Source organism: Haemorhous mexicanus, chromosome 12, assembly GCF_027477595.1.
Source record: "Haemorhous mexicanus isolate bHaeMex1 chromosome 12, bHaeMex1.pri, whole genome shotgun sequence".
In the NCBI taxonomy this organism is placed as follows: domain Eukaryota; kingdom Metazoa; phylum Chordata; class Aves; order Passeriformes; family Fringillidae; genus Haemorhous; species Haemorhous mexicanus.
Genome location: NC_082352.1, coordinates 22594068 through 22614506, shown reverse-complemented (window position 1 = coordinate 22614506; position 20439 = coordinate 22594068). Strand labels below are relative to the sequence as shown.

Sequence of the window (20439 nt, the reverse complement as noted above, 5' to 3'; positions counted from 1 at the left end):
CTTTTGCAGTTTAAGATGCCTAGATATCATTTCCATATTTGCATAGTTTTAATAGTGATTTCTATTAGCAACGGGAACCTTTTTCTGTAGGCACAGGCTACGATGACATTTTGCCTCCAGTACATCTATGTTGCTCTTGCACTGGGGACTCCAGCACTGGACACAGGTCTCCAGATGTGGCCTCACCAGGGCTGAATAAAGGGAAAAGCAAACCCATCAAGTCCTAGAAACTGACATACTCTTATTATTTACCAGATCAGGTAAATAATAATAATAATAATAATCAGGTTCAATCAGCTCTTTGACTTGCAAACCTGAAATGCTGTTAAAGTGAAAATAACTTGTGAGTAAAGCAGCAAACTTGTTGCTATTTGTTTACCTTGGCCACTTTCTTTCACTGTTTTTACAGGGCATCTTAAAACAGGACCTCAGGTTCCTTAGTTTTTCCATGGATGCCACTGCAAAATATGTAAATATGTAATAACAATGTTTAAAAAAAGGGTGTGCACAGGCATTTCCAAAGGACATCCTCCTTTCTCTCCTTCTTATGGGCACAAATTGCAAAGGATTTACTCCTGGAGGAGTTTGTGGACTATCTGTCTTCAGCTCTGCAATTCATGCTGCAGTAAACAAGATCCTTTTTTACTGAGGTGGATTTCACCTACAGCAGAACTGCAGTAGCCTAGACTCATTTGTGGGGCAAGGGCCCAAAACCAGGACAAAGGACAAAAGGTAAAGAAGGGGACTAATACATGTGAACATTAATTAATGTTAATTAATACATTAATTTATTTTTGTTCTGTCACTGGCTGTGACTTGGCCCCCAGAGCAGACTGTATCCTCAGAATCTGCTCCCACCAGAGCTGCTTTGGCAGGCATCTCTCAGCTCTGTTCTCCTCCTGGGTTCAGAGGAAAACCAGATCCACCTGTCAGGGAGAGTCAGGCAGGGACCCACAGCAGCCTCCTGAGTGCAGAAGCCTGCTAGTGCACATGTGGCAGGTGCAGCAAAGGCAGTGCAGTTCTTGGCTGTGGTTTAGTGCAACGCGCTGTTGCTCTGCTCCTCAAAGGTCATTTTGCCCAGCAGCTGGCTCTCCAGCTCCACATTGCTCACTGGCAGCTGAAAGAAGTTCATCTCAGCTGCCAAAGCGGCCATGGCAGAGGGGTCCTGGCCGAACTGTGCCCGGAGCATCATATCCATTTTCTCCAGGCGCCGCTTGAGCCTCTTGGCTTCGCGCTCGCGGATGAGCCGGGCCTGTCGCTTCTCGGGGGTCTCGTTGGCGCGTTTCAGCCGCATGGCCTCCCGGTCCCTCTGCAGCCGCCGCGCCCGCTGCTCATCTGTCTCCTGCATGCGCTGCAGCCGCTTGGCTTCCCGGTCCCGCATGCGCCTCACCTCGCGCTCCTCAGGCGTCTCATTGTCCCGCCGGCTCTTCTTGGCTGTGCGCTCCCGCTCCAGGCGCTGCAGCCGCACCTCCAGGGGCTCGTTCTGGCGCCGCAGGGCCCACTTGCGCATGCCGGGGCTCTGTGCCTCCAGCAGCTTGCGGTACGCGGCGCAGTTGTTGCACACCAGGAGGATGCCCGCGGGATACACCGGGGTGCAGAAGGCAACATCCTTACCCTCAGTGCTGGAGGGGCCCTGGCTCTGTGGTGCCGGCAGCCGATTCGCACTGAGCACCTCTGGCAGCTTCTCACTGCAAAGCAGGAGGAACGGAGTCAGAGGCTTGGTGCTGTGGGCAGAGTCCCCGTGGGCTGCCATGAACCATGCTCCCACTACAGCCCATGGCAGAGCCCTCTGCTAAATCATCTGCCCACAGATATGTCTAACTATCTAAAATAAAGCACAGTCCTATCCAGGACAAGGAAGTGGATTAGCCCAGAGCAGTATCTGGGTTGGAAGAGTGCAAGAGTGGGAATAAACCAGCAAGCTGCTTCTTCCCATCATCTCTGAATTTCTCTTTTTAGCCCCACTCCACTGGTCAGTGGATAATCTCCCACTAGGCAGGACACAAAGAAAGAACATTTTGGTCTCTGCCTGTAGTACTGCTCTGGACATGATGAACACATCTGGATAGTGCAGCCTAACTCCAGTGGATTGCTGGGCAAGGGAAGGGGTGGATTGTTCTCCAGTGACTGGAGCCCACAGCACTTTCTCTAGCTCTGCACAGCGCTAAGAAAGATCCTTTTACCAGCACAGCCTGCAGACGTCTTGGCAGGGGATGCAGAGCTGCAGACAGGAAGGGATCAAGAGAATCTCACTCACTGGGGGCATTTAGCACAGTCCTACAGGCCTCAGTGAGTCCAGAGCCACAACTTCCGAGTCATTCAAGGCAACCCACCTAATCTTTAATGTGCTACCTAGCCCACTCATTGACCTGTTGAAGGTGGCGTGGCTGGTGAAGCGTGCTCCACAAACTGCACAGTTGGACAGCTGGTCCTCTGAGTGGATCAGGAGATGTCTCCCAAGGGATCCTGGGGAGCTGAGGGCTCTGCCACACACAGGACACAGGTAGCTCTTGGCACTCACCACCGCTCCAGTGTGCTGCAAAACAACCACTCAGGTGGTAGTTACATATTTCCCAGCTCCCTGCCCAGTCCAAGGCACGCTCAAACCATTCTGTTCAGCCTCTTGGAATGGGAACCCTTTACCACTAAACCTCTATCTGCCAGCTTTTAGACCAGGCTCAAGACAAGTAATTCATTGTGTCACAGGTAAAACAAGGAGAAAACCCCTTTACAGCTCAACTCCAGTGCAGGAGAAAAAATTAAGGCCAAACCACTTGGACTGTAAGACCTGACCCATGTTTTCAGGAACACACTTTCAGGAACTGCTGGTGCAGGACAAAGCATGACTCAATTAAAGCAAGGCTGGATGCTGGTAAAGAAGCCCTTACATGGAGACAACTGCTACGGGTAAGTTCTGTTTCATTCCTTCTGCTACAGACTTTGATGTGCTATGAAGAAGGCACTGACAACAACACCTAACATTTCACCACAGATTTCTTGCAAAACTGGAATAATTTTGAGGAAGAACAGCTATTCTCATGGATAATTACAGGAACTGTAATGAAGTATAACATAAATGATCAGGAGGAAGGTTTCTTATCTTACTGAATGATATAAAAATTGCTTCCATGTTTAGTTTGAAGGAACTGCCTGGTTTTAGCCTGAAACACTTGCAGAGACTGCCTTGGCACAGAGTTATGTTTTCCAGATCTGTAGGCCAGGGCCTTGCTAATTTTTTCCCTAAGACACCCTCTAGACACAGTTTACAGCTGTAAACTTCAGTCACATCCTAGCTAGAAACTCAGTTCTGTGGTTGCAAAGGCCAGAACAAAGTTACCCTGTGCTTTGAGCTGTTTCTGGATTTGAGGCTTCAGGCCAGAGACACTTCACAGTTGGAACTATCCCTACCTGGTAGACGTGTGCAATGAGTTGATCTCTGCTTCCACACTCGAGCTGGCAGAGGGGGCATTGTGACAGTCCCAGTATGGGCTCAGCATTCACACTCTCAGGCACCTACGGGCAGGAACAGCCATTGGGTGTAGGGCACACAGATCCCCCACAGGCACCCAGTCCTTCCTCGGCTCCTCCCAGTCCTGCCAGGGCTGCCTTGGGTGCTCGACATCTGAAAGAAACCTCCTTCATGTAGCCTCTGAGCAAAAGCCCTGCATCTCACGGAGAGGGGGCAGAGGCCTCACGGCCTCACTTGCACCCAGGTTCTTGCCAGCACAGTGACTCTAGAAGGCAGGGCCTTTTCTGTGGCAAGGGGAAACCAATCAGAGAATGGCACCAGAACCAAGGGAAGGGGACACACTCTGCAAACATCTTGGCCAGTTTGCGCCTGCTGTCTCCTGTTCCAGGCAGCCAAAAAGCTTTGCAAACCCTTTCCTCCTGCCAGGAGACATTGTTTGGAGGAGGTAGGAGGGAGAGAAAGATAAAGAAACATGATGGAGAGAGAAGTGTTTAGACAGTACCCAGTACCCTTCTCTCTCCCTGGAGGCATGGTGAGTGCAGAGGCAGTACACACTTGCCTCATTTTCTCTTATCAATGGGGTTCCAGCCACAGGTCGTTCTGCATTTTCTAATTCCTTCTTCACTTTCACCATTGAGCCATCTTCCTCAGACGTATGGGAAGAAACTTCATCCTGAGTGGTTTCCTCATCATCGCTGCCACCTGAAATGTGCAGAACAGTTTTACCAAGTGTGAGGACGGTGATGGCACTCAACTGTCCTGACCAGCATTACAAGGGGCCTCCGCCCACTCCCTCCAACTACAGCTTCCATGTAAACTCAGTCTAGGGCACTTCAGTCCTGGGCATGGCCTCTTACACTGCCTTGCTCAACGATTGCCAGATCTTCAGCCAGAGCTGCTGCTGTTCCCACCCTGCTCTGGTGAAATGGCACTGGTCCCATGGCATTGCCCAGTCTGTGCTGTGCTGGTCTGGTCCTTAGGACAAAGTCCTGCACTGGAGCAAAGAGTTAACCCAGAGGAGGAGCTGGTAAGACGGTCCTCAGAGGACTCACACACACTGTGCAGCCCTCAGCCTCACCCTTTTCCAGTCTCCCCAGTCTACTACCTTGGTGTTACTGGAAGGGGAAGAACTCACTGCTGCTGGAGTCAGGGTCTTGCAGTGGACGAATTGTTGGCCTTTGGTCCCCAAGAGTTCCAGGAAAGTTATTTTTCATCATGGCTTGGCGGGCTTGCTCCTCCAGCCCTGCAAAGACTTGCTCCCCTAGCAGCCACAAAGACAAAGAGTCAGACTGGTGCTGTTCCACTGCTTCCCACCACCAAGGCTTGCCAAAAATACAACAGGCATGGGATTGCTCACCTGCACTGTGCAGAACCTCTGGAGTCACCTCTTGGAAAGCACTTAGGTCACTTCTCTGCTTGCCTACCCTGCCACACCAGCCTCTGGCACCTGCTGATGTGAGTCCAGTGCCTGGATGTAGAAGAGTCTCACTAGTGGCAATGTGCAGCACTAGGCTGCCCTCTGCACACTATGTGTATGCCACTCCAGCCACAAAATGCCTGTGACCCCATACATCTGCCATAAATAGCCAGGTGGCTCTTGCTGCTGCCAAGCTATTCACCAATATCCTACAGCACAGCTCAGGGTGGAGGGAAGCCCCTGGGGACTGTGACAGTATCACAGACCAGGGATAGTAATGTATAGCTCTTCTAAATTATTAACTCTTATTCCTGGCTATAGCAGGCATTTTGCACAAAAATAGCACCTCCCTAAGTGCCCGGGACCTCACCTGCCCTCCACAGTGATATGAAAACTAGGGGTAGTCCTTGGCATGCTCTGTCACTTTCTTCTGTCTCAGGAGGGATAAGGACAAGCTGCCTCTACAGAAGGTGTCTATGCTTGGAGCTGGTGTTCTCCTGTGTATATGATGAATAGAAAACTACCCTGCCTTGCCCAGGAATGGCTCTCGCTAAAATGAATCTCATTGGTACTTCATGTGCTCAAAACAGAAACCTAAGGGAATGACCCCAGAGAGCTGAGATGCATGCTTAGGACAAAACAATTTGTTTAATTGAAAACAATGACCACTAGTACCTCAGCTCAATAGGACATGGCAAACACCTTGAAAGAAAGTATTTATTTGTACTCTGAATAAAAACTTCTTACAGCAATCCCTGCTCAAAGAAGTTTTGGTTCCAGAGAATAACAGTAAAAGGCAACCATTAATTTTCATATTAAAGCAAACAAATTACATTGTTCCAGGTGTAGTCGGGATTTACCTCTTCCAGTGGATGAGCTGGGGGGCTTGGGAAAGGGGCTGAAGTTCCCAGCAGGCTGGCTTTTGGGTTGCATTTATCAACTGATTTGTAAGTACTCAAGAATAATTCAAAGCACAAATGTGAAAATGCCAAGGAAAACGCAGTGCATTTTTCACATAAAATCAAAACATAGCTTTCAGAAGACAAAGTTACCTTTTACTACAGGGCCACAGCTGGCACCAGTATAACGAGGAAATTGAACTCCTGAGAGAGAGCACCAGTCCTGTTACAAGGACATGTACATTCCCACGTGCTGAACTGTTCCAGCCAGTGCTGCTCCACGTTCCCACTCACACTGCCTTCCTTGGAGCTCAGCTTGCAATTTTGGTAGGGCTTTGAAAAGCTGTGATTTATGGAAGATTTCAAAGACCTTCAGAAGCTTCACTGAGACTGTGGGAGAAGAATTTTAGGTCCCAATGTCCCCATGTAGGTTTCCGAAAGCATTTGAAGGCTTTTATCATTCTCTTTCAGAAATGTGAGAAAGAGTGCTGTAGAGAAGATTTGAGAGCACAATCCATGTGCCTGAGGAGAGGTGCTGAGGAGCACCAAGTCTATTTGTCATTGAAAGCAGCAGGGGCCATCATGACTGCTGTGACACCCTTTCAGAAGCCATTCCAGCACTGAATGGTTTTCATGACCTGGAGTGCTGTTTTTATATTGGGACCACAGCCTCACATTGGTGGGACTGAGATACAGACTGTACAAGCAGCAGACACCACAGAATTCCAGTGCCTCTCCAAGAAGCAGAAACCCACAAACCACCTGGATAAAAGTCCATAGACCAAAAAAGCATTGCAAGATAAAGAGAAAGCATGGTGAAATGAGGAAACCTGCAGAACACAGGACAGATATAAAACTACAATGGGAGATGTGCTGCTGCCTTTGACAGAGTTCCAAAACAGAATTCCCAAATGACACAGGCTGCTCGTGGAAGCAATTACTTGTTTGTTTTCTTCCCCCTATTCCCTTTCAGACAGATTACACTCCCACTGAGCAGCAGCCTCGAGTCCAAAGGCAGGGGAGGTTCCTGCTCAGCTATACAAACCATGCAGACAATCTGCAGGATTTAAGAGCTGGGATCTTTAGGTGATAGAAGAAGGAACTCCTCGCATAAAGAACACTGGCATCAGTCACAGCTACTGAGCAACTGTGTGTGCCTCTAACCTCTGTGCAACACCCCCAGAGCCCAGTGAGTACTGACTCGGCCCAGTGCAGAGAACAACCAGCTTACAGCCAGCAATGCAAGCTGTTAACCATACCCGTGCTGTTAGCAGGCCATGTCCTGTGCATCCACCCCAGCCTCTATCTAAAAGCATCATGGGACTTGGAAAGACAAACATGGAAAAATACTGTCTTCCACTTGTACAAAGTTTCTTATGTATTATAGTAATAGCGTACAAAAGAACTTAGGAAAGAGTGTCCTGTTCATCTACTGACAGACTTAAGTCCTCCTTTGATAAAACTTTACAGCTTTAATGTTGGATAGGTCCAGGGTTATACTTTTGATGTTTCTGCACAGACATGCTCATAAACAGACATACCCCCACCTCCACCCCACTTTGAGTACACTTCCATTCACTTGGAAGAGGAGTTGGACAGGCAACAGCTTTAGGATCACTGCTGTAAGTAAAGGATGTTATGCTCAACAGTGAATTCACAGACTCTTCTCCAGAAGTTTCTTTATTAAATACAAACAGGGCTGCAGGCTGACCACAACACCAAAACAAGTCACTGTAGTTGTTTACAAACAGCTAGAGATGAAGAACAAGAGAGATGACACAAATGCCTCTGCTTTGTATTCCATTCTCCTCTCCATACTGCTGGGAATGAGAGGGATGCCAAGTCAGCAGTGACAGCCCTGTGGTACTGTGTAACATGGGCAGGCATGACTGCTAGGGTATCAGCCCTGAGCCCTTCCCTTCTTGAACTGTATAAATGCAGGGTAACTCTCAGGTGTTCTGGAAAATAAACACAGAAACAAACAACCCCACCCCAAAATCCACAAAACAAAATCCAAAGGGACTACATCATTCTCCTGCCTTCCTTCCTAAACAGAATGGTCTCTCAGAGATGAGTCAGTTTATTCCCTCCTTGTACATTAAATTTAAAGTCCCTGTTCATGTAGGTCTTCTCTGTGTTCCTGGACCTGAAATTTGCAAGTCTTTCCACCACTGTGGATCTATTCCACCTGCCCCATGGCTATTCTGGGTTGTCCACACTGCTGTAGTGGTTACTGAAATGAAAAACAACACAATTGAAACAGTTAACAATGGCAGTCCACGGAGCCCTTCAGAACCAAGGGATTTGATGCAAGTAACATTTCTGCTCGGTTGTGAATGCTGGGTTCTATTTCTTGCAAGATACTTTCCCTTCAAAATGGGACTATTATAGACAGGAGAATCCAAGGAACACCCAAGAGCACAGAACATGTGTGCGTTAGAGAGAGAGAGGGAAGGAAATAGAGGATTAATGGGATATTGGAGCCATGATAGAGCTCGGAAGCAGGAATTAATCTGACTAACAAAAGCTCTTATCCAGAGTTCTAAAATCATCTAAGCATCAGCTGCAGAGGACACAGGCAATAGAAAGCAAAGCAGCTTGTGGACAGCAGGGAGAGAGAAGTGCATGCTGATACCTGCAACAAATTTTGGCAAGCACGAAGACAGCAAGTGGTCCATGAAGTGGGGTGACAGCACAGTAACAGATGAATGCAAGAACAGATGAATTGCTTAGTTTTTATACTTTTATACTGCATACTCTGGGAGAAAATAAAGACCAAATTGAATCAATTCAGGTATCTCCCCACAAACAATCTAACTGCATTTTATTTTTCAACAAGCATATTCCACTATTACTGCTCGGTTTGTTAGCACTTTGTCAGGTACGTTCTTCATGCACCACATGGCAAAATAAAATTATATTCTTAAGAGCCATTTATGTGCTGCATGGGGGATGACTAAATTAAAATTGTGGGACTGGCCATCATGCACAGAAGGACTTTTGTGATAAATTTTACCACAATTTTTATCATTGTTTCAGTATTATTTTGAATTTCCTTACATATCAACTTCTATTTAAAACTGTTTTGATTTGTAGCCATACAATCTCCTAGCTGGTTTGCTCTGCTTGCCAAGCAAGGTGATTCTGTCCTAAGTGAGGACAGAAAACCATGGTGTTGTGAGAGCAAGGTGAAATGAGGGCCATGCCAAGCCTGCAAAGTAATCCTGGAAAGAGGAGACACCAAGCAAGCCAACGAGAGGAAATCGGCAGCTGTCACTTGCCCTAGTCAGTCCAAGAAGGAAGAGAAGATGGAGTGGCCATGCAAGGAAGAAGTAGGCATCATCCTCCCATCAAATTTGTCCAGTCATTTACGCACAGTCGTATTTATGCAAATCCAAAAGGCAGTCCCCCAGCCCCATAGCCTGCCAAATCAGACCCCAGCTGCAGTCAACTGCGTAAAAAGCTGCATACCTGCTGTCCCTTTCATTCCTCTCCTCCCAACCACTGCAGTCCCTGTGAAGAAGTCCCAGTAACGTGTCTGCTATGCCTCAGCCTGACTCCTCATTCTGCTGGCTCACCCCGTTCTTGGAGCCGGTGTTTTCTCCGATTATCCTCGTCAGGGCACTGCACGGCATTTCTGGGCCCTCCAGACACACAGCAGGCTAGGTAGACAGAGAAGTCCCAACGATTTCGTGGTGTTCATCATAAGACAGACAAGATTTTCCATCCCAAGGTGAAGACATCATCATTGACAAGTTTCTGGTATCTCTCGGTCCCCTTATTTTCTTGTGGTCCTACTTGCTGCTCTTGATGGCTCCTGCTGAATAGTTGCTCTGTAGCAACGTACTGCATGTAAAGGAGATGAACAGGTCCCAGAACTCCACTCCGTGGCACACCTGATGCTATAAACCTCCTGCCCCCTGGTAGCGTGTTTGCCAGACAGCTTCCTCCAAAACCAGGACTGGAGATAGAATCATTTGTATTGTAGATAAAAAAGCAATGTCCACTGTGAAAACAGTGCACCACTGAATTTTGTGACATGCAGAGTTTTGTATAGGATAGTACAAGCTTCTGAAGAACACAGCCCTTTTGCAGTGCAGAAAAGTACCCAGCTAAACACCATGGAAACCCTATCTGCACAATTAGAGCTGCTGTAGTGCTTGGTTTCCTTACTCAGGAGATCCCGACTCCAGCCCAGGGAAGAAAGCTTAAGTGCATACATGACATAAACTTGATCTCAATAACAGCAGTAATACCTGGGCACTCTAAGAAGCAGAAGTGTGTGGACACAATGCATGTTACTGGCATCACAGGATAAAATACCGGACATACCAAATTTCCCTAAGAACAACAACTCCAAAGTCATTAATGTACTATCAGACAAATTAAACCTATATTCTGCCCACAGTAGAACCCAACAACCAGAAAAAGGAATCAGAGAGCACAAGGCAATGCAGGTGCCACAAGCCACACTCCTTGAGAACCTCACTCTGGCCAACAAGGACAGCTCGGTTGGCTCTGCCGAGCTGCCCAGCCAGTGGGGCTGCGAGTCCCAGGCAGACAGCTCTTCCCAGTGCACTCACCAAGTGTGCAAGGTGTCAGCTCCAGCTCCATGTCTTCCCTTGCACAGAGAGCAGCATGCACAGATGCTGTTGCATACCTGTGCACAGAGGCAGCACACATACACACAGACATGCAAGCCAGCAGCACCAACAATGAGGCAGTGTTAGGGCTGCAGCACTCAGCTCTGTCTTGCACTCCTGACAGCTACTGCAGCCAAAAAAACCACAGGGCCTTCTCAGCAGCCTTGCTCTCACAGATCTACAGAAATGGAAACTTGTTTTCCTAATTCCAGCCCAAATTCCAAGCATGTTTCCAGCCACAAACCTGAGTATGAACAAGGGCATAATTTCAGGCCCCTCAAATTCCCTCTGCTGCCAAACAAAAGCTGTACACGTGCGGTTTCTCCTCTGCAGCCAAACCTCCACCTCTGCCTCCCAGCTCCACTGGTACCTGGCTGTAGTCTGCCCACAAGAAGTGCTCATGCACAGCACCTTCAACCCTTTCACTGTCAAACAAATGCTAAGGTCTTGGCAGTGATGGAGAAACAGAGATCCATCTTACCACCTCAGCTCAAGAATGATCTGGCAGACAGCAGTTATTTGTCCTGTAATTAACTCGGCCACTGCCCATTCCTTGACAGGAAAGAGCAAATGGCTTTATTTCATCATCTGGTAGAAACTGAGGTACAGTGAGCTTAAGTAACATGCCCAAGGCCAGTCAGCTGAGTCTGTGGTAGGATGAAGATCAAAATCCAGGACTTGCTGGCTTTTAGCCAGCATGGTCCAACCACCTTGCCTAGAACTTCTTTTGCTATGGAAGAGACCAGAGCCCCAAGTCACATTTTCTAGTGTTCTAGCTTGTACTTTTGACAGTGTGGATGCAAAGCCCAGCTACAGGCCCTGCATATACACACCTATGCTCACAGCATTAGCTGTTTGTTCAAGCCTATCCCTGTCCTGCTATGCCAGGACACAGGCAGCTTCCCTGATGCACAGAGCTCAGTTTCTCTTCTTTTACACCCTAAGACAAAAGATGAGTAACTACCATTCCCCACAAGCTGTCCCTTCCCATCACTCCCATTATTCCACTCCTCCCCACCTCACTCCACACCCAGCCAGAGCAAGGGTCCCACAATGCTGCATAACATCATACTCACAGTGAACTTTGTTAGGAGTGGTCTGTTTCCGACGGGACATGTTTCCCTGACCTGGGAGCAGACAGTGTTCCTCCCCTTTGCAGAGGGCTCATCTGAGAAGAGAAGAGTCTGTCACACACTTCACTGAAACCCTTCAAGTCCCTGGCCAAGCTCTGCTGGCTGTCCCAGGGTCATTCCCCACCCCTCTGCCTACAGGGCTCATTTCTGCATCACCACAGCTGGATTCCAGGCCAGCATCCAACACAATCCACAAGCATGTCATAAAGCATTCTGCATGGGCAGTCCTACCCAGTTCTCAGGTAAAGATTTAAGTAATCCTGACCCCCTCAAAAAATGAGTGCTTCCTTCAAAAATTACTGCAACCTCAGTCCAAACACCCTTCTCTCTCCTGCCTATTCCTGCACCCTAATAGTTATCCTTATCGTTGAACTGACAGAGGAAGGTGGCATTTCCAACAGTCTTCTCAGAGAGACAGACAAAAGGAGGAGCTGAACCCATTTCCCACAAGACACACGGACACAGAGATCCCCTCAGCCTCCTCAGAGGGACAAACACCCGGATTTCATCAGCCTCTTGCTGACAGAGAGATGAACATCCCATCAGCTTTCTCAGACAGACGGACAAAAGGATCCTGTCAGCCTCGCACTGCCAGACAGACACAGGGATAGCATCAGCCTTCTCAGACAGATGGACACGAAGATCTCGGACACCTCCCCAGAGAGCGGAATCCATCCGGCAGTCCCAACGCACGGGAGACGTCAGGAAGGACCGGGCCCGCAAGCGGCCGGACATACAGACAAAGGGATGCGGCTCCTCTGGCATCGGGACGGACGCGGGAACCCTGCCCAGGCCCCCGACGTCCCGACCGGGCAGCCCTGACAGACAGACCGGCTCTGGCAGCGGAGGTCCCGCCGCAGGGCCCGTTTCACCCCTCGCGGGCGGCAACCCCAACCAGACCCGGCTTACCCGGTCCCGCCGCAGGCGCCGGGAGCCGCGGACAGACAAAGGGCAGCGGACAGACGGACGGGCAAGATGGCGGAGGGCAACGCCGGGCTGCGCGACGCGAGCGCGGGGGCCACGGCAGGCACCGGTAGGCCACGGCTCGTCCACAGAGCTCAGATGCCGGCTTTTCGTTACCTGAAGCGTCTCACCTGTTATCCATGGATCCAGCCCAGCGCGTGACTCCCGACCACCCGAGGGAGCTCATCCGTGCCTGCGACGGGGCTCGCTTGCCCCGGCCGCCTCCGCCGGCAGCGTACCGGGAGCCCTCGTGCCACCCCGGCTCCCCAGAATCTCGCGTACCCTGCAAGGCCAAAACGCAGGGTGTAGTATTAACTTAGACCCACCGCGCGCGTTACGAGCTCGCGCACCTGCTGAAGAGAACCGCCCCGCCCCGGGGGCTCGGGGCTGCCTCCCCTCACAGGCCACTGAGCGCCGCCGCGGGAGCAGCGGGCCCGCTCGGAACGCCCGCTAGGCCCGCATACCGGGGGGTGCGGCACCGGGCCCAGGCCCGGGCTGGACTTCGGTCCGACTCTCCTTCACGGTGGTGCCAGCGCCGTGCGACCCTCAGAGAGCCGAGGACCCCGCGGCCCGGTCACAGCACCCGGCGGAACGCCGCGTTGCCGGAACCGCCGCGCCGGGGGCGGGCATCGGCGGGCGCCTATCAGGCGTGGTACCTATACGGTGCGCGTAGGATTCCTCCGCCGGGCCATGTAGTCCCTCTGCGCCGCTCTCCCAGACCGTGCTCCTCTCTCCCTGGTCGCCGTTGCGCCAGGGCCGCATTTGCGGACGCGAGTCGGGACAGCGCCCGCCGCGGCAGCTCGACTGTGCCCCGGACTGCGTGCGGGCAGTGCCGGAGACTGGGTACGGAGAGTGCCGGCTATGAGGATCACTCCGCACGCGATGAAGGCTTGCGGCCGCCGCGCGCCATTTTGGGTGACAGAGCTGCGAAGCGGCGGGTGGTGAGTCGGGCCGTGGGACGGGTGAGCGGGGCTGTGGGGAGCGCTCGGCCTCCGAGAAGCTGACGGGGAGCCTTCTCTGAGGGTCTCCCGCAGCCCTGGGACTCGCCCCTGGGACCTTCTCCGCTTGTGCTGTGGGATGGTCTCTCGGTGCCGCCTAGTTGGGGAAGGAGAGGGATTTCTCCCCTCAGATGCAGCTGCGCCGGTGGAGCTCATGCAAGGCCTCCTGCGCATTGTCCTTGGGCATTAGGCCAGACGCGGCGAGTCTCGCCGAGCGGCTGGTGTGGCTGGCGGCCGTCCCGGCAGCCGGATCAGGTCATGGCTCGCTCCGCTCTGGGCGGTGGAGCCGTCGGCAGAGAGGGATGGGGAGGTGAGATGCAAACCGAGGTCTTTCTGTGTGCTGTCTTTTAAGGACGTGTTTCCTTGATGAACGGTTTTTGATAAACAGAATGCTATAATTAAATAATGTTGGAGTTTGCTTTCTGTAGGGTTAATAAGTTGAACTGGGTCCTGGGAGACTAAGCCTGTGTTCAGCAGGCAGGAAGAGCGTGGGGAATGTGAAACGGCAATTTCTTCCTTCTGATGACGAGATTGTTACAACCTTAGTTTCTAATAGTCCTCTAGTTAATTATATAGCTGGTTTATAACTTGTGTTTCGATAGTACAGAGGTGGGCTTGGCTCTTCAGTTGACTTTTCCATTTATAAAAAAATGTCCAATAAGTTTCCTTGAAGTTCTAAGGCCAAGCCTGTTGGTCTTGGTGAGGTGCAGGGTTATGAAGTGGGAAAGGTAATATAAGGACTTGAGGTTCAGTCACTTATATATAACTAGATTCAGGATTGGCAGACCAGGGCTTGTTTATTTGGGGAATTTCTTGGCCTCCCCCGCAGTAAAACAGTGTCTGGTGACAGACACTGACTGACAGTTCCTGGTTCCAGTGACCATCTCTCTTCTCCACAGAAAGTGTTTATCATGTTGGGCTCTGGGTTCAAGGCAGAGCGCTTGCGAGTCAACCTGCGCCTCGTCATCAATCGTCTCAAACTACTGGAGAAAAAAAAGAGTGAGTGTTAAGGGGGTAGGTGGGACCCAGGATACTTTTGGGGCTCAGGAAGCTTAAGAAGGTATTTCAGAAGTGGGAGTACTTTCATGGGCTAAGTACGGAGTAGCTTTTTGCTCTTCCTTGCTGGACCCGGGCCTTACAACCTGCCCTGGTGCACAAGGAGCTGGAAGAGCAGGCTGGCCACAGTGTGGCCTCCGCCCACCTTCCTGGCAGCTGTTGGAGTGCAGTTTGTGGAGTGGTAGCTAACAGCAAACATTTGCGGGCTATGTGTGCTAACAGCACAGTGGAGAACTCCCTGGGTGCTGTGGGAGATCCTCCCCACCTGCCCTGCCCTGACACAGGTCAGGTGTGTGATCCTGGTTAACTCTGTAGGGAGGTTGTAGGTACAGGAGCATTTCCAGCAGCCTAAAGTCCATGAGTTAAATGTGCTCAGACCTAAACATGAGGGCTCTGCCAAGCCGTGCCCGAGTGTCTCATGCTGCAGAGGTTAGATAGAGGAGAGAAGCTGGTGGTGGCTTTATGTGTGATGGGGGCTTGTGGGCGGTCTGGAGGCAACAGCCTAGGCCAGCACAGTGACCGGGCTCGGGATGTGTGCTGCAGCTGAGTTGGCCCAGAAGGCAAGGAAGGAGATTGCAGATTACCTGGCAGCTGGAAAAGATGAGCGTGCCAGGATTCGTGTGGAGCACATCATCCGTGAAGATTACCTTGTGGAGGCCATGGAGATCCTGGAGCTGTACTGTGATCTGCTGCTTGCCCGCTTTGGCTTGATCCAGTCCATGAAGTAAGCTCTGACTGAGAGGGTCCTGGACTCAGGGGCACTGCTGGGGGCAGGTCTGGGGTACAGAAGGGCATCCGTGTTTGTCTCTCCAGAGACCTTTTCTTCCCCACGTACGGGAGACTGTGGAGCCCAGTGCATAGGATGGGAGCTTAAAGGCTGAGCAGATTGAGGGCAGCAAAGGCTGGGTGCTTAGGGTAAAGAGAGAATTGTTTTCTTTGGTTGTAGGGAGCTGGATTCTGGCCTGGCAGAGGCAGTATCGACACTGATTTGGGCTGCACCACGCCTCCAGTCAGAAGTGGCCGAGTTGAAGATTGTGAGTAGGGTTGCTTGAGGCATGCTGCACACGCAGGGTGGGGGTGATGCTTCCTGATGCTGATGGAAGCCCTTGTCTTAGACTTAATATCAGAGGATTTTATGGGCTCTGCAGATGGAAGTCAGATGTCCTTGGAGCATCTGGGGTGGCTGCAGCTGCTGAACTGGAGTGCTCAGTGGGGAAGAATAAGGGAGGGAGCTGAGTGGATGTGAGGTTTGAGGTGGGAGAAGGCAGGGGTGTGCATGTTCTAGAGTTTCTCTCCTGCTGCAGGTTGCCGATCAGTTGTGTGCTAAGTACAGCAAGGAGTATGGGAAGCTGTGCCGGACAAACCAGATTGGGACTGTCAACGACAGGGTAAGGAACTGGTAGAACTGGCAGAGCAGCCACACCTGCCGAGGCTCGCTGCCGCTTGGGCCCATGGCTGATGCTTGTAGTCACTCTGGAGCACAGCAGGTGCTGTGCAGCCAAGGCCCACCTGCATTGGAACATGGTGCTTAGGCCCCAGGCAGGGAGGCCGTGCTCTGCTGGTTTTGGATGGGGAAGGTAGAGCAAATAGAGCCCTGGCTTATGGCTGCCTGCAGCATGTTGTACTGGGTGGAGGGGCCTCCCCAGGTCTACCTGCTTCTCCTCCCTGGCTGGGATGGCACTGGTACAGAGCTGTTGGGTGGATGGCACTGGTACAGAGCTGTTGGGTGCTGCATTGCCCTGGCCCACTAAGTCTCTCCACCCTTGTGTTCCAGCTGATGCACAAGCTGAGTGTGGAAGCACCACCCAAGATCCTGGTGGAGAGATACCTCATTGAGATCGCAAAGAACTACAATGTGCCCTATGAGCCTGACTCAGTGGTGATGGTGAGTCAGCCCCAGGATGTGGCATTGCAGTGAACTGGGTAGTCCTTGTGCTTTGGTGTCTTCTAGACAGCCCTAGCATAGCATGATCCTTCTTCCTTCAGGCACTCCTGTGGTATGTGGCAGTAGTTACACATGCTACAGCCTGGTTCCCATTCTGTTTCCCATTAATACCAGTGTATAGCTGCTTCTGTTCTGTTGTGTATTCCCATCTTGTCCATTGACAAATGCTGCATCTAATATGTACAGAGGGCAGTGAACATAAGCGATGTCTTGGTGAGCAGAATTCTTCCACCCTTTCCAGGCTGAAGCCCCGCCAGGTGGAGAAGCAGATCTAATTGATGTGGGCTTCACGGATGATGTGAAGAAGGGTGGCCATGGAGGGGGCGGAGGTGGTGGATTTACAGCCCCAATGATAGGTCATGATGGGTTAGTACCCATGCCCGTGATGATGCCTATGCCCATGCCAACAACAAATCCACCCTTCTCTTATCCACCTCCCAAGGGACCGGTAAGTTCCTGGGCTTTTTGTTTTTCCTTTTCCTGTGAAAGACTCCTATTGTGGTGCTTAGCCCTGTGCCCGCCAACTGTACCTGTTAGCTCAGTGTGTCAGAAGGCCATGTTCTCTGTGTGAGACTGCATGGGATGGAGGCTGTTGGCAGTGCAGCTGAAGCTTCATGTTGCATCTTGACTGTGGAGGTTTCTACCCCTGTTCTCCAGCCAGCCCTCTTTGCCTTCAGGGAACAGAGGAGTCCAGACTTAAATCCTCAGGCAGTCTTCTGACTGCCAGACTTTTGTCCAGGAGTTGGAGCTGCCCTTTGAAGTTGGTAGGCTGGTAGTGTGCCAGGATTCAGTCAGGGAAATCAGGTGAGTGTTGTGGGGTGGGAATAGCACAGAAAAATGTGGAAGAGCTCTGCCTGCAGACCTGCAAGGGGAGAAGACTGAGCCAACGGCTCTTGCAGATGATTTGTTGTAAGGGTGGAAGGTGGGAGCTGAAAAGAACTCCTCCATTCTCTGAATTAAGTAATTTACAGGAAATCTGTGTAGACTGGAGAGCAGAATAATGAGATGGCTTTGAGTCTTAATGTGGTCCCAGTAGTGCTGAAGTACTTTTTGTGGAAAATCTGGGCCAGGTATCATCAGCTGGCTGTTGGCCCAGACATAAACATGCTCAGGGCTTGTGCCAGGTCTGGGTCCTTGAGGTGCTGTTGTGTGACAAATGAGGGCAACTCAAAGCCTTGTGTGAGCCAGAAACCTCTTTCCTATTCTGCAGTACTGCACACAGGACCAGAAATGGCAGAGTATTTCCTTTATTGGCCTGATACTTCTTGTCCCTTGAAAGATGAAATGTTTACCTTTGCTGGTTCTTTAGAATTACCCACAGTCCAGTTAGCTGGGTCTGCCTGCTCCAGGTGACTACATCTGTCTTAATACTTGAGAATCTCTTCCTTGTAAGCATAAACTCTTACCCACTTGAATACGTGCCTGCATTTATCTAAGAACCTGCTTCCCGTGACTCCTGTGGCAGCTGTAGGCGTGTGGTGTCTCAGATGGGTAGTGTGCTGCATGACTGATCTCTCTGTACAGGAGAACTTCAGTGGCCTGCCAGTGGGGACCTACCAGCCTTTCACTAACATCCACCCACCACCAATTCCGGCAAACCCACCCACATACGAGTCCGTAAGTGCCTGAGATGAATGGCCATTGCAGGCAGCAGAAGGATCCTCAGAGTGCAGTGGTAGCCACAGAGAAGGGAAATGTTTGTAAAGGATACTGCTGCTAAGCTTTTGAGCTTTTGGGGTGGAGCTGGCATTGCTTGCTGCTGTAGTGAATCACTGAGTGCACATGATGGAAGGATGACTTGTGAAGAGAAGTTCCTCATTCAGCTCTGTGCTTTGGCTGCAAAGGAAAGCCAAGATTTCCCTTGCTGCATTGTTAAAGTGGTGTTAAACAGTTAATAAGCAAAATCCACAAATTCTGGTTTTTGCAGTGTGAAGGGTTTATCACCTTGAGTCTGTTTAATTACGGCTTTTGAGCTAATTAACAGCCTGGATTACAATTTTGGCTGACCCAGATGCTGTATGTTTAAAGACTCTTCCTTTCATAGACTTTCCTCAGTCCTTGGGGACAACAAAGCAGAGGCTGGAGACTTGCCTTTCCACGCTTGTCTCTGGTTTTGTTGCTGCAGTTTGTCATCATGCCTGCCACTCTGCTTTTGGTGACATGCTGTTTGTTTTTGCATTATCCTGAGTAGGGAGGAGCACAGTTGAGCATTGTGGGTGCTGACACTTTTGTGTTCTCTCAGGTGCAGCAGTGCAGGTGAACTGGGTAGGAATGGACGTTGAGGGCTGCAGCATGCAGGGAATAAGAAATTTTTCTGGCACAGCTGCATGTGCCATGAGCCTTTTTCCCAGACAGACCAAGACCTGAGATGGGTCATTTCATACCCTGCTGCTAGTCACAAGGGCCTGTCAGTGGTTTATGAAGACAGCAAGGAGCTGTGAAGACATGGATGAAGGGGGCGGTGTTTTCTCACCGGTGGCCTTTTTAAATGCTTCAGACCTGATAGTGGATGTGCTTGATTGATCCAGTTCAGAATATGGTCAGTGAAGCTACTTCGGTTGACAAGGAGGGAGAGAAAAGCTGAATAACTGCCTCTGTTTGTGGGAAGAGAGGCACATTGTTGCAAAGCCATGGCTGCCTGCTAGGGGTGGGGAGGAGTGTGCACTGATCTGCTGGAGCTGTGCTTCTGAGCTCTGCTTGTGTGCTGGTGTGACTGTGCCTGGTGGGACAGAGCTGCAGTAACTGAGAGTCTTTTTCAGATTGACGAGCCTAATGCTGACAAGGATGCTGCTGCACTAATGCCTGGTGAGTATGTTGAGGTTTGGAAAACCTTGGATATTGGGGTCTGTTCAGAAAAACCCACTGGTACTGCCTGTTGCTGGAATCTGTTCCTTTGTGGGGCTCCGTGGCATCGTGAGTGAGTGTGTGCTGATGGGGAGGTGCAGTGATACTTCTCTTATAAACAGGGCCTGAGCCCAAGCCAGAAGCTTCTCCTAAACCAAGAGCTGGAGCTCCTAATACCTTTGATAACTTTGTACTGCCTGAATTGCCGTCTGTGCCAGACACACTGCCAACAGCATCTGCTGGCGCCAACTCTTCTGCCTCAGAAGACATTGACTTTGATGATCTTTCACGGAGATTTGAGGAGCTGAAGAAGAAAACGTAAAACTTCCTGGGCTGCAGGAAGGAGGGGAAGGAGCTGTGACATCTCTCTGAAACAGACTCCCTTTGAAATTAGTTTCCCGTATTAACCTCCAATGAACATGCTCTTCTTTTTGAGCTCTCTTCCTGCTGTACTTACATCAAGTGCTGCCACCTTCCTGATCTTTGCCACTCCAGGAAATGAACTGTGAGGAACGTTGTGAGAGTGAGGCAAGGAAGAACCCCTGTCAGTCTGGGTAGCTGTGTGGGGAAGCTCCGCATGATGTTATGGGCACTGTTCCTGGCTGCCTCCATGGTGGCTCTATGCCTGCCAGCAGAGGCTTTCTCTTGGGGAGCCCTCACTGCTCTTCATGGCGTTCTCGGTGGAGTCCATTTGCAGTTTGCAGAAGGGTAGCAGTATCTGCCTGGGCCTATTGGGTATGCGACTAGCCCCACAGAGGGCAGAAGCTAGAGCAGGCTCTGCTGCTGCCTCGGGGTTTTGATGCGGGTGCTGAGCAGCTATGGCCCATTGAGGGCTGGGGGCGAGGCACGGAGGGTGGTCTGATGGGATACGCAGCAGCACCTTGTTTACCCTAACCGAGTCGCGGGCGAGGCATCCCGGGACTGTAACGTACCTGCTGTGCCCGCGGCCGTACCCTCCGGTCCCTGTCCTGTCCGTGTCCGCTTCTCGGTGATCGCGACTCTGCCCCTCCTTCAATAAAGCGCGGGCTGGGCCCTCGTCGCCTCCTCTGCTGCGCCGCTACTGGCTGGAGCG

At 50.9% G+C, this 20439-nt stretch overlaps 2 protein-coding genes across 5 annotated transcripts; one reads left to right on the top strand and one right to left on the bottom strand.

Moving 5' to 3' along the window:
* Positions 1-765: 765 nt before the first annotated feature.
* Positions 766-13162, bottom strand: ZNF821 (zinc finger protein 821). Of its 2 annotated transcripts, XM_059857632.1 has the most exons (9): positions 12989-13162; positions 12656-12807; positions 11505-11596; positions 4827-4937; positions 4605-4730; positions 4029-4171; positions 3409-3513; positions 2370-2536; positions 766-1688 (listed from the first exon to the last, which is right to left on the bottom strand). In XM_059857632.1, exons 3-9 carry the CDS (start codon positions 11542-11544, stop codon positions 1034-1036), a joined length of 1347 nt encoding a protein of 448 aa, XP_059713615.1. In that variant the 5' UTR covers positions 11545-11596; positions 12656-12807; positions 12989-13162; the 3' UTR covers positions 766-1033. The 2 variants fall into 2 exon arrangements, with proteins under 2 accessions (XP_059713615.1, XP_059713616.1); XM_059857633.1 differs by lacking the exon at positions 4827-4937 and having other exon boundaries at positions 12989-13161.
* Positions 13163-13317: 155 nt separating this feature from the next.
* Positions 13318-20400, top strand: IST1 (IST1 factor associated with ESCRT-III). Of its 3 annotated transcripts, none has more exons than XM_059857639.1 (10): positions 13318-13465; positions 14422-14521; positions 15122-15302; positions 15525-15612; positions 15883-15966; positions 16353-16463; positions 16765-16971; positions 18048-18140; positions 19283-19328; positions 19490-20400. In XM_059857639.1, the coding sequence occupies exons 2-10, from the start codon at positions 14434-14436 to the stop codon at positions 19687-19689; spliced, it is 1098 nt and encodes a 365-aa protein (XP_059713622.1). In that variant the 5' UTR covers positions 13318-13465; positions 14422-14433; the 3' UTR covers positions 19690-20400. The 3 variants fall into 3 exon arrangements, with proteins under 3 accessions (XP_059713622.1, XP_059713624.1, XP_059713623.1); XM_059857640.1 differs by lacking the exon at positions 13318-13465 and adding an exon at positions 13692-13832; XM_059857641.1 differs by lacking the exons at positions 13318-13465; positions 15122-15302 and adding an exon at positions 13604-13832.
* The last annotated feature ends 39 nt before the right edge of the window (positions 20401-20439 follow it).